General features: G+C 55.0%; 2 protein-coding genes across 9 annotated transcripts in view; one reads left to right on the forward strand and one right to left on the reverse strand.

Annotated features, from left to right (window-relative positions):
• Positions 1-4,746, forward strand: part of WASF2 (WASP family member 2) — a 99,414-nt gene extending 94,668 nt beyond the window's left edge. For all 8 annotated transcript variants that reach the window (XM_060410636.1, XM_042245112.2, XM_042245113.1 and 5 more), the window contains one exon: positions 851-4,746. In XM_060410636.1, the coding sequence (XP_060266619.1) occupies positions 851-1,008 (158 nt within the window). In that variant the 3' untranslated portion in view covers positions 1,009-4,746. The remainder of the gene's footprint in view (positions 1-850) is intronic.
• Positions 3,367-14,974, reverse strand: GPR3 (G protein-coupled receptor 3). The gene is made up of 2 exons (XM_027965442.3): positions 14,828-14,974; positions 3,367-13,783 (listed from the first exon to the last, which is right to left on the reverse strand). The coding sequence occupies exon 2, from the start codon at positions 13,776-13,778 to the stop codon at positions 12,786-12,788; it is 993 nt and encodes a 330-aa protein (XP_027821243.1). The 5' UTR covers positions 13,779-13,783; positions 14,828-14,974; the 3' UTR covers positions 3,367-12,785.
• Between the last annotated feature and the right edge of the window lie 4,993 nt (positions 14,975-19,967).

A 19,967-nucleotide genomic window follows, 5' to 3' on the forward strand; every position in this document is an offset into this window, starting at 1 on the left:
GAGAGAGATTAGGACTTCAGACTCAGATCAGTCTGAAGAAAGGCTTCACTCCTGAAGAAATGCAGACGTTTGTATTTCTTTCCACCTTGGTTTAAAGTAAAGGCTTCTTAACCTAGGATCTTCGAACTGCTTAGAAATTTATGCTTTGTGTGTTCTTGCGTTCATTCTGAGCCCCAGAGAAAACCAAGAATCACTGTCTTGGAAGGTACTTCCTCATCTGGACTCAGACACTCCCTGTCCTTCACTTTTTTGCCTTTCCTATCCTCCGATCCTCTCCCCCACCTTCCCACCTCCTTCCTTCCTCCCTTTTCCCTCTTGTCTCCATGTCTCCTTCCTCTCACCCTGCCTTCCTCCCCTCCCTCATCATCGTCTTCCTATCGTGAAGCATTTATTCTCTGTCAGAGGGTGGTTCTGGTCCCAGGAGGCTAGAGTGGTTTCTTCTGTTTGATCCTCAGTGAACTGAAGGGTTGTCTAGAGGAGACAACCTCAGGCAGCTCAACTCCATGAAAATCGATGACTTTCAGTGCCTGCTAGATGGGGTATGGCAGCCACTCCTCACGCAAAGCCTTGTGAGAAGTACCATCCTCACCAGCCTGAGAGCGTGGGGGCCTGGAAGAGTGGCAGGCTCCCTTCAGACCCTCTTGTCGCACTGGGACCACAGTGTCATAAAGCCTGTCTGACTTCTCATCGGCTTCCCCCTTTCTCTCTCTACTCTCCTCCAGCATCCTTCTTTTTAGCTGTCCTTTTCAGTACCCACCTCCACCAGGGGCCACTCCCTCTTCCTCAGTCCTGGGTGGATTCAGAGGCTGACTTGCCTTCTTAACCCTTCTCTCTCTCTCTCTCCCACAAGGCTTTCAGCTGCGCAGGGTTGAGGAGCAGCGGGAGCAAGAGAAGCGGGATGTTGTGGGCAACGACGTGGCCACCATCCTGTCGCGTCGCATTGCTGTGGAGTACAGCGACTCGGAAGACGACTCCTCTGAGTTTGATGAAGACGAATGGTCGGATTAACTCTTCTGCCTGCCGCCTACTTCCTTTTTCTTTCTTTCCTACCTGCCTTCTTTGATACCTACCCCAACAGTCCCAAGGGGAAGAAAAGGGAGGAAAAAAAGAATTTCAAGGGGCCAGAGCCTTCCCTAAAGCAACCAAAGATATATCCCAAGTGCTTCCTCCAAATCACCATGTGTTTCCCATCTCCCCAGGGTCAGGCCCCATGGGGCTGCTGAGGTTCTGTAGCTGGGATGTTCCCTGTTCCCTTCAAGTGACTGTTGCCGACTGAAGAGAAGGGAAGACCCCAAGCACACTCCTTTGATTGGGTTTAAATTGGAGTTGGTGCCTTCCCCCAGGAGCCATTTTCTGTAGTCTTCCAGAATCCTTGCCCTCAGCTGCTTTGCATAGTGCCAGCCATCTTCTGGTCCTGAAGCCTGCTGGCCCCTTTCCCGTGCACTGAGAGGGCGGAGCAGCCGCAGGCCCGGTGCCTCACCCCTCTGTCCTCATCCACAGGGTGAGGCTGCCTTTTTCTAAGCCTTCTCTGTGTCTAGATGCCCTTTATTCCGGGAGCCATCAAGCCCCTAAAGAAATGTCTCACCCCTCTCTGCTCAGAAACAGTGCCTTTCTGAAGGCAGGGTGGCTGCCTCCCTCCCAGGCTTCCTTCCCGGACTGTGCTGTTCCCGTGTCCCTCAAACACCCCTCCCTTGCCACCAGGTGCCTCCAAGCACCATAGCCCAGTTCTAACCTCTAGGAGCCATGACCAAACTAGCCCTGACACCCAGGGATCTGAGCCTCTGCCGCGGTTAGGAGCAGAGACTCGGAGCTGCAGGACTGGAAGAAGACGGAAGTCTCTGGGTTGAATGACGCTGAAGCCTGGAGATGGGAAGTGACTTGGCTCATGGTCACACCATTGGATGGGGACAGAGCTCAAGCCCGGAGTTTCTGATTCCGAGTCCCCTGTGCTTTATGGGACCAAATTGTGGGCACCTGCTAGGTTCTGGGCCCTGCGCTGCTCCAGACCTCCCCGCAGAGGGGAGTCCAGCAAAAGGGCGCGGGGCCTGTGCCAGGCCTGTCAGTGCTGCTCAGACCCTCGTGGCCGCGCTTCTCGTCGTGTGCCCCCCTTTCCTGTCACCAGCCCGGCACCTGGCCTTGAGAGCTGCCCTCTTGGGGGACCAGAGTAGTGCGAGGAGGAGGAGGGTAGGCAGTGTGACAGGTGCTGCTTTCAGTTCCTCTGGATCTCCTCCCCCGTTTGTTTCCCCAGTTTAAGCATAGGTCCTGCCAACTGTAGAAACTTCAGTCCCTCAGGCTGGCAGCGGCCGCAGGGAGCTGCCTGGGGAGGTGGGGTGGGGAGGCCTGGCAGCCGTGAGGAGGGCTGAGAGGCAGGACGACTCTGGGTCCTGTTTCCAGCTCCCCTCCTCACTGCACCATGATGTTCCCTCCCTCCCTCCTCCCTTTTTCCCCAAGCTAATACACAGGTGCTATTTTTGAGAAAAAAAGCCGGTCAGCTTTGGCTAGCAGTGAGGTTTCTTCTCTTCTGTTGTGTAGCCTCTTAGGCTGAAACCGGCTTTTCCAGGCTTCTCCAGCTCTCCAAGCCGTGAAACAAAGACAGACAGGATCTGTCTCCCCCCCAGCACAGCACATGGTTCTAGTAATTGCCAAAGCCCTCATCAGCCCCTCCAGCTCGAGGAGAGCATGCAGTCGTGGGGATGGAGCCGTTAAGAGGCCAGTGTGCCCGCCTGTCTCCCCAGATAGGGCGTCTTGGGCGCAGGGCGGGCACCAGGCTCCGGCGCTGAGAGCGCCAGACCGTGTGCACCCCTGCCGTGCCTCCCACAGTGCGCTCCGGAAGCTGAAGGTGCTTTCTTCAGAGCTCTAAAACGGCTGCTGAAGGTGCCCCCCAGCTGTCACCCAGCAGTGGCCAGGCCAGCAGGCAGAGGGCAGCGGTTCTCCCAAATAGGGGCCTGGGGCCTGGCCAGGCCAGGCCGGGGTTTGGGCCTAATGGCTTTGACTGAATCACCCCCACCCCCTCCTTTCTGGAAACGGGGGAGCCAGCACTGTGCTCGTATCATCCAGCTCTGACCTTGAAGGGGGTGGTGTTGGCCTGGCTTCTGGAATGGACAGAGCCTGCCGAGGAAGAGGGCTGGGGGCAGGAGGAGGTGGGGAGGGGCACTGCCTGCGGAAGGTAGGATTAGATCATTAGCTCAGTGACCTCCTAGGGTTTCGATGTGCTGTGTTCTCATCCTACAGCTGGTTTGGTAATGATCTGCAAGTCCCGGAGAGCAACAGCACAGCTCTGCCTGACGCTCTCATTAAAATCTATGCAGCCAAGCTCGGCGCTTTGTAGCAGCCGGCCTTGCGAAGCTTCCTCAGCTCAGGGGGCTGGGGACCCAGTCAGCCGAGAGGCCCTCTGGGCTCTACTTATGCATATGTGCACCAAAAAAAAAAAAAAAAAAAAAGCTTCTTTAAACCCAGAGCCCTTTAAGATGATAAAGGACCCTGTGCAGGTAATTGTGTGTCTTTGGAATCCTGTAATTGTAGAATGCCGTTTAGTGATTATTTAAACTGGGCTGAGGCTGGTGAGGGTGTGGAGCAATGGCCCCTAAGGACTCTGAGGGCTGAAGGCAAGGAGCCGCCTCCCTTCCCTGTTCTGCCCAGCCCAGGGGACCTGCCCCCATTCCTGTGGCCCAGGGGCCCAGCTTCCAGTCGGCAGTGTCAGAAGTGACTTGTGGCTCTGCCTTGGTTGTGAGATGAGTACATTCCAAAGGAGCAGCCATGGGGAGGGGGCAGGCTCAGCGATCCCTTGGAGGTTCAGAGCAGCTGGCCTGAGCTCCAGCTCGCCTCCAACGGAAGCTCGTGTGCCCCTCAGAAACGACCCTGGCCAATGTCACCGCAGAGCTGAGGCAGTGTTGTCAGGGCTAATGTGAAATCTCTTCCCGTGGCGCCGATCCTCCGGCTCTGCAGTGCCAGCTCGGACAGATTGAGGTCTCTGTGGCTTTGGTGACCCTGCTTAAGCATTCCCACCGTGTCCCAGCTCTGCTCTCTGCCTGCCTCCCACTGCAGCACCCCCTCACCTGCTTGGGGAGGAGGGCAGCGCCCCAAGGCTAGGGGCTTCTGCTCAGGAGAGTTGTCAGGCTTCCTGGGCTCGTCAGGCTTTGAGCTCTGCCGGGGTCCAGCTGACCTGGGATACCAGGGGTTGCCCAGAGATGCACCTCATCCCGTGCCTCAGGAAGGGCTAGGGAGCAATTTTGTTATTGTATTAACTTTACTCAGTTAACTCATTTGAGAAACTAACCAGTTTTTACTTTCTGTCTAGAATGATGTATGTGTAGGAGAGTGAGCCGTAACGCTCCCAAAGTGCCTTGTTTTCTCTGATATAAATATATTTATAAGGACCTGGTCCAGTGGATTATTCTTGGGTGTGTTTGCCACATGAAGATGTTAGGGACTAGGCTTGTATGTCGTGGGGTACAGTCTGAAGATGGGGCCCCTTCCCCTGAAGATGGGACAGGAGCTGCAACTGAGATCTGAGCAGTGGGGCTGAGCCAGACCCCTGAAGTGACCCTTTCCTCTTTCCCCTGCTGCTCTCAGGCCCTTAGAAGAGAAGGACACCCAGCTTTTCAGTCCCGTGCCTCCAAGCCTGGGCTCACGTGAGTCCCTGCCGGGTTCATGTGTGTGGCACGTTAGCTCCCAGAGTGACCTGAGGATTCTGTGTGATTGTTTTATGTATACTTCCGAATACATAAATGCCAACATTTTAAATAATCTGATGAAAGTCTTTGTAACCATGCAGCCACCTCTGGGGGGTGTGTATGTGTGTGTGCGTGTGCGAGCGCGCACTTGTATCTGTGTAATGGGAGAAGCAGTTCCAAGGGGGCAACATTGATAGCCACAGGTGGTGGCCAGAGCTCCAGAGGGAGGTCGGTGTGGGTGGGCTCAGAGGCCCGGGGCCTCTGCCTCTGGCTGGTGCGCCCTGTGTGGGAGGTGGGGGTGTTGATTTAGGAGGAGACCCATGGTGGGGGGGCACGTGGAGGCCACCTCAGCTGCCTGGGAAGGGTGTGCTGGGGCACGGGAGGGCGGGGGGGGGGGGGCCTCACATCAGGCAGGAGAATGCTGATGCTGCCTGCCAGCATCTGGCCGGCATCTTGTCTGCCTCTCAGACCCGAGCAACTTACCTTAAATAGAACGACTTACAGTGGAATCCGATAAAAGGGTTAGGCTGCCGCACGCCCCCTCTCTCTCCTGCCTGGGAAGGCGACAGGTCTGGGTTTCTCTTCTGACCCTAAAAAAATGACCTACCCAGGAAGCAACGGTTGTTCCGAGCACAGCTGCTGCGAGTAGCTGTCCCCGGGGGTAATTGATGAGCAGACTCCCTGTTCTGAGCCCAGCAGACAGACGGTGTGGGGCGGCCCCGGGAGAGGGGTGGGAGCTGGGTTGGTGACTCGGCTGGTCACGCCTGCTGTTGCGAGAGAGTCACCCACTGGCATCCCAGGAGAGGGGGCAGAAGTTTTGAATCGTCAGCAAGTGCTGCGCCAGCCACTCTGAGCTCATCGCTGGGGGTGGGGGTGCAGGGGAGGGGGCGCGGGAGCTGCTGGCCCTGGCGGAGCCCCTCACCCCACCCTCCTGCTCAGGCCTCTGTTTAGTCAGCACTTGGCTTCCCGAGGTCGGTGACTGACAGGCAGCCAGACGCCCGCCCTGGGAGAAGACAAAATGGTGGTGTCGGGAGCCGCCCTTGCTGGAGAATTGGAGGGAAGGAATGTGGTTCTGGGCAGCTGGGAGTCTGACTTAAATTCCAGCTCCTCCACTTGGGAGCTTCAGCTCTTTGGGCTAGTGAAAAGAAGGAGCATTCAACTACTACCTGCCCGAGACTGCCTGTGCTTTATTTCACCAACCAAAGGTCCCACTTGACGCTTGAGAAACATGATTCGGAGAGGTTGAGTTGCCTAAGACCGCATAGCTGACCAAAAGCAGAGCTGCAGTTCGCGCGGGGGTCTCTCGTGTTCTGCCCACCACGCAGCGTAAACCATTTTCAGAATCTTTCCATCGAGGATCATGATCTTTGGTGTCAGAGGGGTGTGTGAAAGGTTTTCTGTTACAGACTGCCCTACCTACCCGCTGGTGCCTAGTTTTATAAATGATGGTTGATTTTGCTCTCGCTTTGCAATAAGTGAGCTGGACTGGGGGCCCTGCTATCCTAGACCTTTAGAGTTAGAAGTGCCCTGTGCCCTCAACTGCCTGGAACACAGTGGTCTCCCTGTGTATGGGCAGGGGCTTCCAACAGACACAGCTTCAGTATATGCGCACACCTGTTCAGATGCTAGCATTTGTGCACACTCAGACATGGAGACACGTGCACACAGAATCCTATCTTTGTGCAAACAAGAGCACAGAGCAGCACACGGTTACAGGATCACAAGCGCAAGCAAACCACACAGTCCTCAGGAGCCACCCCTCCTGTGCTGCCTCTGCCAGCTCCTCACTGCCCCCTCCTGGCCGCCTGGTGGCCAGGGCAAGCTGGCACCACTTCCGTAAGTGCTGCTCCAGGGTGGTTGTCAGCCAGTTCCCTCCTAGATCTGGAAGCTAGGAGATGTCTCAGGTGCTCCCCAAAGCCAGCCTTAGCCCCAGGAGAAGTGTCTTATGAGGGGTCTGAAGCTAGAGGACAAAAAAATTAGCCTTTCACACCCAAAAGAATCTCTTCCTGGTAGAATGCTCGGTACCATGGTGGCAGGCATTCTGCAGAGACACCCTCCCACTGCAGCAGGCAGGCATCCCTGCCCTTACCTGGGGGATTGTGCACACACCTGCTCATGCCCTGCGTATGTATTTAAGGAGGAGGAGATTTCCTGGCTGAGAAGTCAGGCCAGGTTTTCTAGCTCCCACCTTGCAGCTCCCTCTGGGCCTCAGCTCCCTCCCCTGTTCAGTGAGGAGTCGCACAGGATTAGGTATTCTGCCCAACACCGACCCCCCACCACAACTCGTGTCTCGCTGTCTTGGGAACTAACCTCTCCCAGACGTGTGCCTGAGTAAAGCACATCCATAAAGATGAACCCATGGACTCCTCAGGCAATCCCGGAAGGACAGCCAATACCAGGCTTTTTATTCCTAGTTTACAGTTGGAAAGGCAGACACACAGAGAGGTACAGCAACTTGCCCAAAGTCACACAGCAAGTTGGCAGCAGGCATGAAAGTAGAAACCTTCCGCTTTCCAATGCCCCTGGCTGTCTGCAAGAAAGCAGAACTCGCTGTGGGCTCAGGCCCAGAGCCAAGGAGACAGGAACTAGAGAAGCAAAGCCAGAACCTCTGTCCCGTCTGGGAGCCCCGAGGCTGAGGAGAACCCAGAGGGAGTACTGGGCTTAGGTATTAGGCAAGTTCCACCACTCCCTGCCCCCAACACACACCCCTCTCCCTGTAGACCGCAGGAACTTCAAACTCCCTGTTCCTCCGCAAAGCTGGTGGCTGGCTGTGGGAGTTCTTATTCTGTGGCTATTTGGGGGTCCATCATGGTAGGCACACACATGCCTGCACTCTGGGTGTGCATGTACAGGTGTGGATGTATGTTCTTACATGCCTACAGGTAGACCTAGGTGTACATTCATAGGCATGTATAGCAAGTAAATTTGTGTTTGCAAGCAGATATACATATGACACATTTGGGCATTTAGGTGAAGTGTGTTAGGATGTACATATATCAGTGGTCTCTGTGTATCTGACAGGTGAATTTATCAACATGTAAGATTTTGATTAATGGGGTTTTTCCTGAGTGTGGGTGTGTGCAAATGTTCACATGCATTTGTGTGAAATGGGCTGGAGCATGTCCACCCACATGACTAGTGTGCGTGAAAGTGCGTGCAGCGAAAGCTCAGGTGACTGGATGCATGTGAATCCTAAGTGCCCTCCCACGAGGGTACGATGCCAGTGTCCCCCCAGTCCTGGTATAGGGGCACCCTCCCTGGCTCCAGCTCAGCACTGAGCTCATAGCACCCCCGCCCTGCCTCGCATTCTATTCCCCAGACCCAACCTGCTTGGCCAATTTGCAGCCTCTCGCTCCCAGCTCCGGAGAAGGCCTGCAGCAAAGTCAAGGGGCTGGTGGCCAATTAGTGAGGGGGTTAATCAGGGATCTGGGGACCCCCCGGGGGGTGGGAAGCCAAGGGCAGACATTGGGGTTGGCAGGAGCCTGAGCTGCATGTCATGAGGCTGGGGGGAGGGGAGGCTGAGCCAGCCGGTTAGTGCTGGAAAGCAAGGGTCTGCCTGTGAATTCATGATTGCTGAACACTGACAGTGTGGAGCCTGTGTGACTGTACACTTGTGCAAAAGACATGCATGTACACATATATGTACATGTACAAGTCCTTGAATGTAGTCCTGTGTGCATGTGTATACATGACTGATGCCATCTGTATGCACACGGGCAGCTTTGTGTCTGTATATATGTGGGTGTGCCGTGGTGTGCAGATCGGTCTGGGCATGCAAGCGTGCCTGGACCTATGTGCACACATGTATATACAAGGCTGTGTGTCTGTGTGCGTACGTATTTGTGCAGGGGCATGTGCATGCATTTAGGTGTGTGCTTCTGCATGAGAACACGTGCACCTGAGGCTGACATGGTCTGTGTACATGTGATACATCTGTGTGCACAGGTGCTCACACCAGTGTGCAGACACACTGATCATACGTGCGTGTCTGGGTGTGTGTGCATGTGTGGATCTTCTCTCAACAGCCAGGAACCTGGACCCCCACGTGTGTGCCTGTGTGCACATGCCTGTGTGCACACATGTCTCCGCATGTAGGGAGTTGCGGGGTGTGGGGTTGGCAGGTTTCAGGCTCCAGGAGAAAATCTGACAGACGAGACTTGCCGCAGCCCCCGGCCCCAGGAGCCTGTTTTCCAGCCTGCAGAAGCTGTGAGCCCGTGAACTCATCTTATATTAATAGCTGCTGTCTCCTCACTTATTGCAGGGAGAAGCGGTCATGGCCCTGGTGGGGGCTGCCCCCTCCACAGGACCTGGGAAGAAGGGGAGGAGAGAAGGGCCCCAGCCCCACCCTAAGGCCTACCCCTGCAGGAAGGCAGGGTTCCGGGCCCCAGCCTTTGCCTCCTCCAAGCCAGGGAGCCCCCACTGCCCAGCTCACCCTCCTGGGCCTCAATCACTTGGGGGGATCAGGCATGGAGTTGGACAGCTGGCTAAGGCAGAGAGGCTGGAAGGCTTGGCTACTCCCCACCCTGAAAAACACACACACAGGCATACACGCACACGTGCATGCACACGTGATGAGCAGCCCCCGACTGAGAAGTCTGAGCCTGAAAGAGACGCAGACGGCTTCAATCTGAGGGGCAGACATGTCCCTTCTCTCAGGGACCTTCAGTTGGAGCTGGGACACAGCCTTCAGAGGCCCCCATTCTGATGAGGAAGGTAAAACTTCTCTGTAAATATTTACTAAGGAGAAGTGTAGCAAGGTGTATAAACTTCATCTTCACAGCCACAGGAGGGCTGAGCCAGGGAGGCTTCCTGGAGGAAACACAGACTTGGGGTACAGGGAGGACCTGAGATGTAGCTGCAGAATCCCAGGAGGAAGGAGAAGCCAACAGGCCCCACCTTGCACACAAACCCCAACCCGGGGACAGGCTCAGACACCCTCATGTGGGCCCAGGACTCAAGGCCGAGACTGAAGATGCAGGCTTCCAGAAATGTCTGAGCGCCACCTCACAGCTACACAGAGACAGAGGACTCAACGGCATGAGGGTCCACCACAAATGAGGCTGGCCCTGCTGGGCCCTGGAGCCAGAAGCAAGGAGGGGGCCGAGAGCCAAGCCCTCCGAGGATGGGATGGGCCCCTGGCCCTGCTCCTTCGAGACCTTGGTGGGTGCTCCTTGGGAGTGTGGCTGAGGCAGCCAGTAGGCCTGTTCCTACACTGCCCCTCCCAAAGGTCTAGGGGTGCCCTGGAGACCCCCAAAACTTTCCCTAGCCCAGGACAGGGCTCCCTGCCCTGGTTTCCTTGCTTGCTATTTCTGAGCTGCTCCTGAAACCAATTCCCTCATCCAGGAAAGAAACAGATTGGAAGTCACAAGGACCTGGTTCAACCCTCAGGTCAGCTCAGCTCTTAACTGTGTGACTTTAGGCAAATCAAATGTCACTTTCAGTGAGGATTTTGAGGGCATCCGTATCTTTTCTTTACTTTTAGGTCACTCCATATCTCTTGCAGTGTCTTAGTTCTCTGACCAGGGATCCAGCATGGGTCCCCAGCAGCAGTGGATAAGCTGAACCCTAACCACTGGACTGCCAGGGAGGTTCCAAGGGGCACCCTCGTTTAAAGCTTACATCCGCTCCCTGTGCTCTGTCTCTGAGAATATATCACTCTGACATTATCATATTTTAGTTCCTGTCTTTATTACTGTGTCCTCCAGCTAGAATTTACACTGCCCACAAGGACAGCAATGAATAAATGAAAATTCATTACTCTCAGAGCCTCAACTTTCTCTTCTGTAAAATGGGGAAAGCAATAGTACCCCTCCCCCACCAAAGGGGCCATGGTGATGTTGTGTGAGATGTTTGGCATGGGACAGGTGCTTCCTGACTGGGGACCTTTTTCCCAGGGACCTTCCAGGAAGGTGGGGAGAGGAGGTAAGCCTCAACCTGACCTGGTGGAGCCTCCCCACTTTGGGCCTGGATTGGCACTGTGTGTAGCTCAGCCCAGGCCCGCCCTCTGCCAGCTGTGACCCAGCCCTGTTGGTATGCCCACTCCCCTTGGATTCCTGTGGCTGCTATTGGGGAGGAGTCTTGAACATCAGGCAAAAGCTCTCTGGCCAGGGAAACAGTCTCCCCATCTGTGCAATAGGGGTGCTCTGAGGGCCCCACCTCCAGGCTTCGCCCATCTGGGTAGATGTGGGTTTGGGGTAGTCCGAGCTTCCTCTTCAGCCACACCCCAAACCTACTCCTGCCTGTACCTGGTGAACAAGTTCTTTTTGGTTCCAAAACTGCAATTCAGAGTCCTGCCCAATTTTGTCCTCAAATGCACACAAGGGTACACACACTTACCTTCACTCACCTTTGCGTAGAAAAAAGTCCTTCCAGCTCCTGAGTGAACAGACCCCATCCAATCACCTCCCAAAATGGGGCCACTGGCTCTGAAAATTAACCCCAACACAAGGCAGGGTCCAGAATGTCCTAAGCCTTTGGCTTGGGAAGGCAGGAGATGAGGGGGCATCGGCCAGGGGACAGTGCACAGGGCCTGGAAACAAACGTGCCTCTTTTGAATCCTGGCTCTACCGTTTCCTAGCTGTATGACCTTGAGCTGACCACTGAATCTCCCTTGGCCCACTTCCTGGTCTGTAACATGAGGTTCTTACCCGTGCCAGGGGATGCTTGTTAGGCATACGTGAGCTGACGGATGCAGAACGCTTAGTGCAGTGCCCAGCGCGCAGGAAACACCTGTGAGTGGAAGAGGCTGCTGTTGTTCAGGACACCTACATGGCTTGAGCACATTCTTCATGCCCAAACCCCAAGCTAAAGCTAATGTAGGCAAGATGTGAGCAACTGAAACCCACGGGGGCCTGGCACCAGCAGTTCTAGTCCCGGTGGAGGTGGGGTTCTTGTCTGGGGACGCCTGGGTCTGAACAGAGGAACCCATCAGACTGGCATCCTGGGGTGGGAGGTGTCACCTGCCAGCCTTACTCCACCTGAGTCTCCAGTTTCTTGGATCCCCCCATAGGTCCCCAGGCCTGGCCTAATCCCCCCGTTCGAGGCTGTCACCCATCACACCCCACACCACTCCTTCCACGAACAGACAAATCTTATTTATCACAAAATCATTTTTTAATGAGGGTTGGGTCAGGAACAGGAATAGGGATTGCACTGGGGACCCTACCCCAGATGGCAGAGGGCTCAGGTGTTGGCTCGCACCCTGCCTCCTGTAGGGCACCGCAGGGTGAGACCTGACCCCAGGCTCTGGCTATGGTGCTGGACACCAGCCTGGAGTGGAGCTGGGGTTGCTTGGCCTGGTTCCGACGGCCGACCCGGCTGCAGTTCCCCAAAAACGGCCACCAGAGGGCAGTCGGCCCCCAGAGCAGAGGAATTCTCGGTTTCTCAGGTGATGGCTTCTTAAAAAAATAAAAAACCAGAGGCTGGTGTGTTCCCCCTGCAAACCCGAGGGGGCGGGCCTGGGGAGAAGGCTCTGGTTTCTATGATCTCTTCGATAAAAAGTAAGCAAAAATAATAACAAAATACGTGGTTTCTCTCTCTCCCTTTTCCCCCTCTAGGAACTGAGGTCAGAAATGAGGGTGTTGGGGACTGGGAGTACCCTGGTATGGCCTGGATTTCAAGGTGTGGGTCTCTTTATTTCCCCTTAACACCCATAAATAAATTCATAAATAAATAATAAATAGATATTCTCTTTGTATGTGCACATATATACAGATAAACCTTTCTCTTATCTAGGCAATGGAGTAACTAACCTCTCTGACTCTTTAGCTCAGAAACACAAAAGTAAAGTGACATGGTCAAGGTCAAGGGAGGGGGAAGGTCAGGGACTTGGAATGGCACTGTGAAACACCCAGCAGCCTACTGGAACTCCAAGCCCATCTGGGCTGTGGGACATTTCTGAGTTGGGACCCTGACCACCGGAACATTCTAGAACCATGGAGCCAGCTGGGCCCTGCAGGGATCTGAACAGAATCCTGTGAAACACCCAAAGTCCTAGAACTCCAGAACCAGCTGGGTCTTGGGGTGTGGAGCTGGGGGTTGGAACAAAGCCCTGGAGGACCTAACATTCTGGAATTCTGTAGTGATGAGGGCTGGAGGGTCACCAGGATGAGACTAGACATCACTGGGGGAGCGGGATCGGAAGAGCGTCTTGGAAGAGGAACAGCAGCAGCAGACAGCCCACAGCACCTTCTGCACGTCCTGGTTGCGGAAGGCGTAGATGATGGGGTTGATCATGGAGTTGTAGGTGGCAGGGAGCAGGGTGAGATAGGTGTAGAGGGGTGGGGAGTGGGCATCGCCCAACAGGCAGTAGACGGTGAAGGGCAGCCAGCAGGCGGCAAAGGCGCCAAGCACCACGGCCAGGGTGGCAATGCCCTTTCGGGTGGCCACGTAGTGGGAGGCAGGCAGCAGGTGCCGCTGGAGGGCAATCTGCTGGGCATGGCGGCAGACGATGCGACAGACCTGGGCGTACAGCTGCAGCATGATGCCGAACACCATGAAGAAGGCGACGGCCAGGACCACCAGATGGTTCTTGGAGAGCGGATAGACCACGCCGCACGTGGCCCGCGCATCCAGGCAGTTCCAGGCCAGCACAGGCAGCAGCCCCAGGCCCAGCGCGCCCCCCCACACTAGGGCCAGCATCACATAGGTCCGCGTCACTGTTGTCTCTGAGTAGTAGGTGAGCGCATTATACAGAGAAAGGTAGCGATCAACGGTGATGGCCAGTAGGCTGCCGATGCTGGCAGTAAAGGCCGTGGCCAGCACGCCAACCAGCACCAGGCTCATCACTGCTGAGCCAATGCAGAAGACAGCAGCGAAGTGCATGACCAGGCCCAGGCCCGCCAGCAGGTCTGCCACAGCCAGGCTGCCCACTAGCAGGAACATGGGGGCACGGAAGGCGGGAGTGCCCACGATGATGGCCACCACCAGCGCGTTCTCACAGGACACCAGTGTGCCCGAGATGCACAGTACTACGTCCCAGGCCGTGGGGGTGGGCAGCGGTGCAGCAGGGCCTGTGGGCCCCTCTGTGGACCCCATGCTGCTCATGTTCATGTTTCCAGGGCCAGCAGAGAGCCAGGCCAGGGGGCTGCCTGCACCCCACATCATGGTACCTGTAGGAGAAACGCCCTGTGAGAAGCTGGCAGGGCTGGGTGCTGGGTAGAGGGGTCTGGAAGCAGTCGGGGGGGGGGGGTCTCTCCTCAGGATACCTGGCTGGGTCCCAGGTTGCCCACCCCCTCCCATGCCCTGAAGCTCCTTCCAGGATACCCTTGTCTTCACCTATGCCCCTAGGCCAGCAGGGGTCTGGGGATCCCTGTGGTGGGTCGCTCCCCTCTCCCTTCTAATACATTGAGTCCCGCAGGTCTCTCTCCCATGTGTGTGACCGAGGAGGACAAGATGAAGGACTACCATAAGTGGATGGAGGCCCATAGGATCCCGGAGAAGCCGGGAAAGGCCCAGGACTGGGGGAGGGGACATCTCAAGACTGACAGCAGTTCTGCTCCCTCCCCACTGGGGAGGATGACGCTCAGTTTCTGAGGCTCACCAGACCCCTCACGATTCTCAGTATGGCCAGCCCCAGACTCCGCCCCCAGAGAATGCTCGTGAAGCTCCCGCCAGCCCCCACCCTGCACTCTTAGGGTAACAACATCTGGGACCTCAGCCCCCCAACACACACTCGCCTAGACTTCTGCCCCCAGCTGGACCCTTCTTTCTGCCTGAACCTCTGGGTCTTTGGGACAAACACCCCCTGCTGGAAGCCAGGATCCTGGAGTCAGATCCCTCCCTCTGCTTGGACACCTGGCTCTTGGGCCTGACTCCGCCTCCTGTCCGGACGTCTGGATTTCTAAGTCGGACACCTCCTCCTGCTCGGACGCCTGGTTCCTGGCCCAGACGCTTCCTGCCGGCCCAAACTCAGATGACCATCAGTCCCTTCAGGGCCTCGGGTCCTTGCAGGAGTGCTCACCCCACGCCGGGCTACCCAGCTGACAGCTCTTATCACCCAGACCCTGGGTCCCCTCCTGTTAGCCCAGACTCAGAGTTCCTGGTCTCAACCTCCGACCCCAACCAACGGCTGGGAGCTTGACCGCTTGCCCAGCGTCCAGCATCCTGCGTGCCCTCTTGGACGCCTGGTACCCAAGGCGGGGCCCGCTACTCACCTCTCGGGACGGGGCGCGGCCGGGCCGCGGGGAGGCTGCGCTCGGGTCCGGGCTGCGCAGGGTGTGTGAGGACCCCGAGAAGCCCCCGCGGCCGCGGGAGAAGCGGCGTGAGTCACCCCGTCCTGCCCCGCCCCCGACCACCGCTTTGGTGACGTCAGTGGCCCGGCTGGCCAATGGGTGCGTCGCGCTGGGGCGCAGCGCGCGCCGCTCGGCATAGTAATGAGGCCTCGTGCCGCCCGCTCCCCCATTCATAAAAAGCGACCGTGGCTGCGGCTCCGCCCCCTTCTGAGTCGGCCCGCGCTGTCCTTGACGCTGCGCCCTCTACGGGCCGGGGGTTTCGGGGTCGCTGGTGCGAGAGCCCTTGCAGTCTCAGGGAGGTGGCGGGGGGCATGTGTTAGAGGGAGAGGAAGAAAGGGGCCCCGGAGAGTTTGTGGAGGTGATGGGACCCTCGGGTGGCAGAGACAGGCTGACGGAATTCAGGTGACGGAGCCCGAGTGATGGGGGCTGAATGAGCGTCCCCGGTGAGGATGACAGGGGTTGCCAAGACGATGGGGCCCTGAGGTGATGGTGACAGGAGCACGAGGGAGCAGGGAGGTGGGTGGAAGTGACGGTATGAGCGCGGTGACAGGATCTTGGGGGGATGGTGGCAGTGCGACGCTGAGGAGGAGAAGGAAGCCCCCAGGGCAACCATAGCAGTGTCAGGGTGACGCTGGGCCATGATGGGGTTCAGGGATGAGGCGGTAGGAAAGGGAAGGTGGAGGGGCTGGGTGATAGTTCTTCAGGTCACCGTGACCCTGTCACAAGTGACCAGGCTGTGATAAGGGTCATAGGGTCCTGGAATGAAGATACCAGGTGACTGTGGGCCCCCAGGGGGGTGGGACAGGGTAGAGGGTCTGGACTGACAGTAACCGGGCCAGCCCTCCTGATGCCGGGGCTGGCAGAAGGAGCTGGGCGACGTCAATCATGTCAGCCCAATAGCGCCCTCACTGCACAGGGAGGGGTGGGCCTGGCAAGATTTCAAAACTTGAATTATTTATTCAAGGATCTGGAAAGCCAGCGGGGTGGGGGTGGGGGGGGGGGTGGGGGGGGTCACTTCCCTGAAGCAGCAGGAGTCGGGAAGAACTTGGAAGCAGAAAGCCATCAGCTCAGTCCCCAGGGCGGGCCCCCCTCGGCCTCCCATCTTAGGCACCCTGGCAGGGCAGGGCACAGAGAAGAAACTCCCCCTTCCCCACCTCTTCCTGTTCCCAGGGAACCTCTCCCAGCTGACTTCTCCAGATGCCACAGATATGGCCAGTTCTGGGAAAGGGGAAATAGCTGCCTCCTCCACCCTCCAACTCGAGCTCTGATCCTCATTGGAATCAACCAGGCCTGTGGGAAGGGGCTGGGGGCAGGGACCAGGTGAGGGCCCAGATCCCAGGCCCCACCACTTATCCTCCCAGCACAGAACCACTGCAGTATCCACAGTCAGTGTGGGGCAGGGAGAAGGAGGGGGCCGGCCAGTGGCAGGGTACATGGGGCTGGCAGGGCTGGAGAAGATACTGTACTTCAGGTTGCACATGGTGAGTTTGGGGTGGTTAGCAGGTGGTGTGGTCAGCAGTTAGTTTGGGTGAATATCTTAGGCTCTTTGGGCCTGTTTTCTCTAGAGACAGGGACTTCCCAATTGGTCCAGTGGCTAAGATGCCACATACCCAATGCAGAGGGTTGGGGTTTGATCCCTGGTCAGGGGAACTAGATCCCATGAGCCGCAACTAAAGAGTTTGCATGCGGCAACTAACAAGATCCTACGTGATGCAGCTAAGACCCAGCACAGCCAAATAAATAAATAAAAGTTAAGAAAAAGAGAGACCATGTTAGTATCTTCTGCATGGAATTGCTGGGAGGTGCTGGCTGCAGGAGGAGGACACCTGGGAGGCTTGGGTGTGCGGGGAGGGAGCAGAGAGGAGGAGCTTCAGGGAACCCCACCAGTGAGAGCACAGACTGGGTGAGAAGCTTCCTGCTCCTGGGCTTTGCCTGGCGGTTCCCTCTGCCCAGAACCCCTTTACTCCATTTGAGAGTCTCTGCGGCCAAGTCAATATCTTCCGGAGCAGGCTTTCCCAACCTCTACCCTAGACGACCACTCCCGCCCCTGTCACTCTCTCCCTCCTTTCCTTATCATTTTTTAGAGCACTTAGCACTCCTGAAATTGTAAATTTATTGTTTTAAGAGAAAAGACATGTCAGCCCCACCAAGATATAAGCTCCAAGAGGATACAGACTTTGTTCTGGTCTGTGCTGGAGAACAAAGCCTGGCGTGGAGGAGGTGTTCAATAAATACTTGCTGACTGGATGACTGGACAAAAAGCAACATCCGAGAAAGAGAAGGAAATCACGGAGGGAACAGTAATACGCACAGTGTTGAGGAAAGCGGGGCAGCAAAGGGAATACAAGAACATCTGCCCCCTGGAACCCGGATGTCCACTTTCTCCCCTGTCAGAGCCAGGTCTCAACAGCTGTCCAGTTGGTCTCAGAGAGGCTGCTGGGAGGTTGGCATGAGAGGGTGTATGAGAGGGAACCCATTTGTGGTCCCGTGGTTAGGACTCCACACTTCCACCGCAGGGGGCATAAGTTTGATTCCTGGTCAGGGAACTAAGATCTTGCAAGCCATATGGCTCACACATACACACACACACACACACACAAATAGAGGGGAGATGTATGAGAGACTGTCGTCTTCTCTTCTGAGTGGCATGATCTTTTTTTATTTTACATAGTTTATTAATCCTTTCATGAAAAATCTGCACAATCACCACAGATAAAGTCACTGCAGGATCTTTAATCCTTCCTTCTGCCAGAACCTACATTGGTCTTTGTGATCCCCCAAGCTCCTTCATTCTGTCCTTCAGTTCTTTTTCTTCTCAGGCAGCCCATGTCTTGCAAGGTGGTGGTGGTTTATTTTTCTTCCCATAACCCAAGGAATCATAAATCACATCCAAGCCAGTTGTCACCACCAAAATGGGTTCTGACTCCAAATATAAAGATGACATCTGGTGTGGTCTTGTATACTTTGGCTATTTTCCCCAAATTTCTGTCTTGGATACGGTTGCCCTTCCAGGGTGAAGAACATCAATGACCACCTTTCCCTTGAAGTAGTTGGTTGGTCAGAATTTCCTGATCCAGAGAATCATGGTGTTGGTTCATGACGGAGGCAATCCTCAGTCAGCCAAAGAGGAAAAGAGTGAAGTGACATTTCTAACCCTGAGAAACCCTGGAGACCTAAGTGACTCAAGTGAGGCTGTGGAGTTTCTTATTTGCTTGTTTTGGGGTTTCTTTGGCTGTGCCATGCAGCATGTAGGATCTCAGTTCCCCGACCAGGGACTGAACCTGCGTCCCCTATAGTGGAAACACGAGTCTTAACCACTGGACTGCCAGGGAAGTCTGAGGCTATGGATTTTCATGTGGGCACACTCTCTCGTGCTCCAAAACTGCCCCATGTCAACAGGACAATTGAGGCCATCACTGCCAACCAGGTCTGTTCCCCAAAGATCTGCTATCTAGAAGAAAAGGCAACCCTTTTTCTTCTCTCATCCTCAGGCCCCCTTCCCTGTCTCCTTGATTCTCCTCGTCACTGACTTCCCCCTCCAGCCCTTCCCACCTACCAGATGCCAGACCAGAGCCCAGTACATACGATAATCCTACACCCCTATTTCATAGGTAAAGCCCAGAGAAGCCAGACGATTTGCCCAAATCACACTGTCAATGGCAGAGCTGGGATCTGAAGCCATTCTATTTGGAACCAAATCCAGTGTGCCTTCATTCTAGCCTAAATGTCACCATCTCCCCAGAAGGGGCTGGGAATAAAGTTTGACTAAGGTAGACAATACTTGTAGTTCCCCAGGTGACCACCAGATGGCTGTGAGCACTCACCTCCAGGTGAGACTTCTTTCTTTCCCTCCACCAACCCTGTGGGCCTAGACTCTGGAGGGAAGTGTGTGAGAGAGACACAGACACAAGCCCCCTGTCCAAGCTCCAAGAATCTGGCCATCATCAGTGTACACATTCTTAGCACAGACCCATTCATTCAGCCAATATTCACTGATAGTTCTCTTGGGCTTGGGTTTGAGAGGGTGCCACAGACAGAGATGATATGGCCATATCCGTGCATTTTCAACATTCAGTAAATATTTATTGAGTTTATTTACTATTTGCCAGGCACAGTTCTAGGCACAGAGAATATAGCAATGAACAGATATCTCCTCTTCATGGTGTTTCCATTCTGATGGGGAAATGGACAATCTACAAATAAACACTTAATATGATATTAAGTAGGGAACCCTTGAGGGTCTCACAGACCAGTGAGATAGGCAAACATGTATACAGTCGCAACATGGTACAGTATGATTATTTAATAAGCACCTGATTAGCTTTTATGTGTGCAGGGAGTTAACTGTAGATGAAGATAAACATGGTTTCTGCCTTCCCGGAACTTATTTATAGACTAGGAAACAACTGAGTAATTGAGTACATAGCTGATACATGTTCTGAAGGGAAAAGGAGACATCGTGATGTAGAATAACCAGGAGACCTGTTTTTAGTAGGGAGGTCAGGGGCAAGTCAGTTGAAAAGAGAATAGAAGAGTTCCAAAGAGAGTAGAGCAGGTGCAAAGTCTTTCAAATCTTAAAAGATGCTGCTGTGAAAGTGCTGCACTTAATATGCCAGCAAATTTGGAAAACTCAGCAGTGGCCACAGGACTGGAAAAGGTCAATTTTCATTCCAATCCCAAAGAAGAGCAATGCCAAAGAATGTTCAAACTACTGGACAATTGCACTCATCTCACACGCTAACAAAGTAATGCTCAAAATTCTCCAAGCCAACAGTACATGAACCATGAACTTCCAGATGTTCAAGCTGGATTTAGAAAAGGCAGAGGAACCAGAGATCAAATTGCCAACATCTGTTGGATCATCAAAAAAGAGAATTCCAGAAACACATCTTCTTCTGCTTTATTGATTATGCCAAAGTCTTTGACTGTGTAGATCAAAACAAACTGTGGAAAATTCTTCAAGAGACAAGGATACCAGACCACCTGACCTGCCTCCTGAGAAATTTGTATGCAGATCAAGAAGAAAGAGTTAGAACTGGTAATGGAACAACAGACTGGTTCC

This window comes from Ovis aries, chromosome 2 (genome assembly GCF_016772045.2).
Source record: "Ovis aries strain OAR_USU_Benz2616 breed Rambouillet chromosome 2, ARS-UI_Ramb_v3.0, whole genome shotgun sequence".
NCBI lineage: Eukaryota > Metazoa > Chordata > Mammalia > Artiodactyla > Bovidae > Ovis > Ovis aries.

Bases quoted from the DNA above. Each gene is read 5' to 3' on its own strand.
- GPR3 (XM_027965442.3), bottom strand. From the start codon at position 13,778: ATGATGTGGGGTGCAGGCAGCCCCCTGGCCTGGCTCTCTGCTGGCCCT.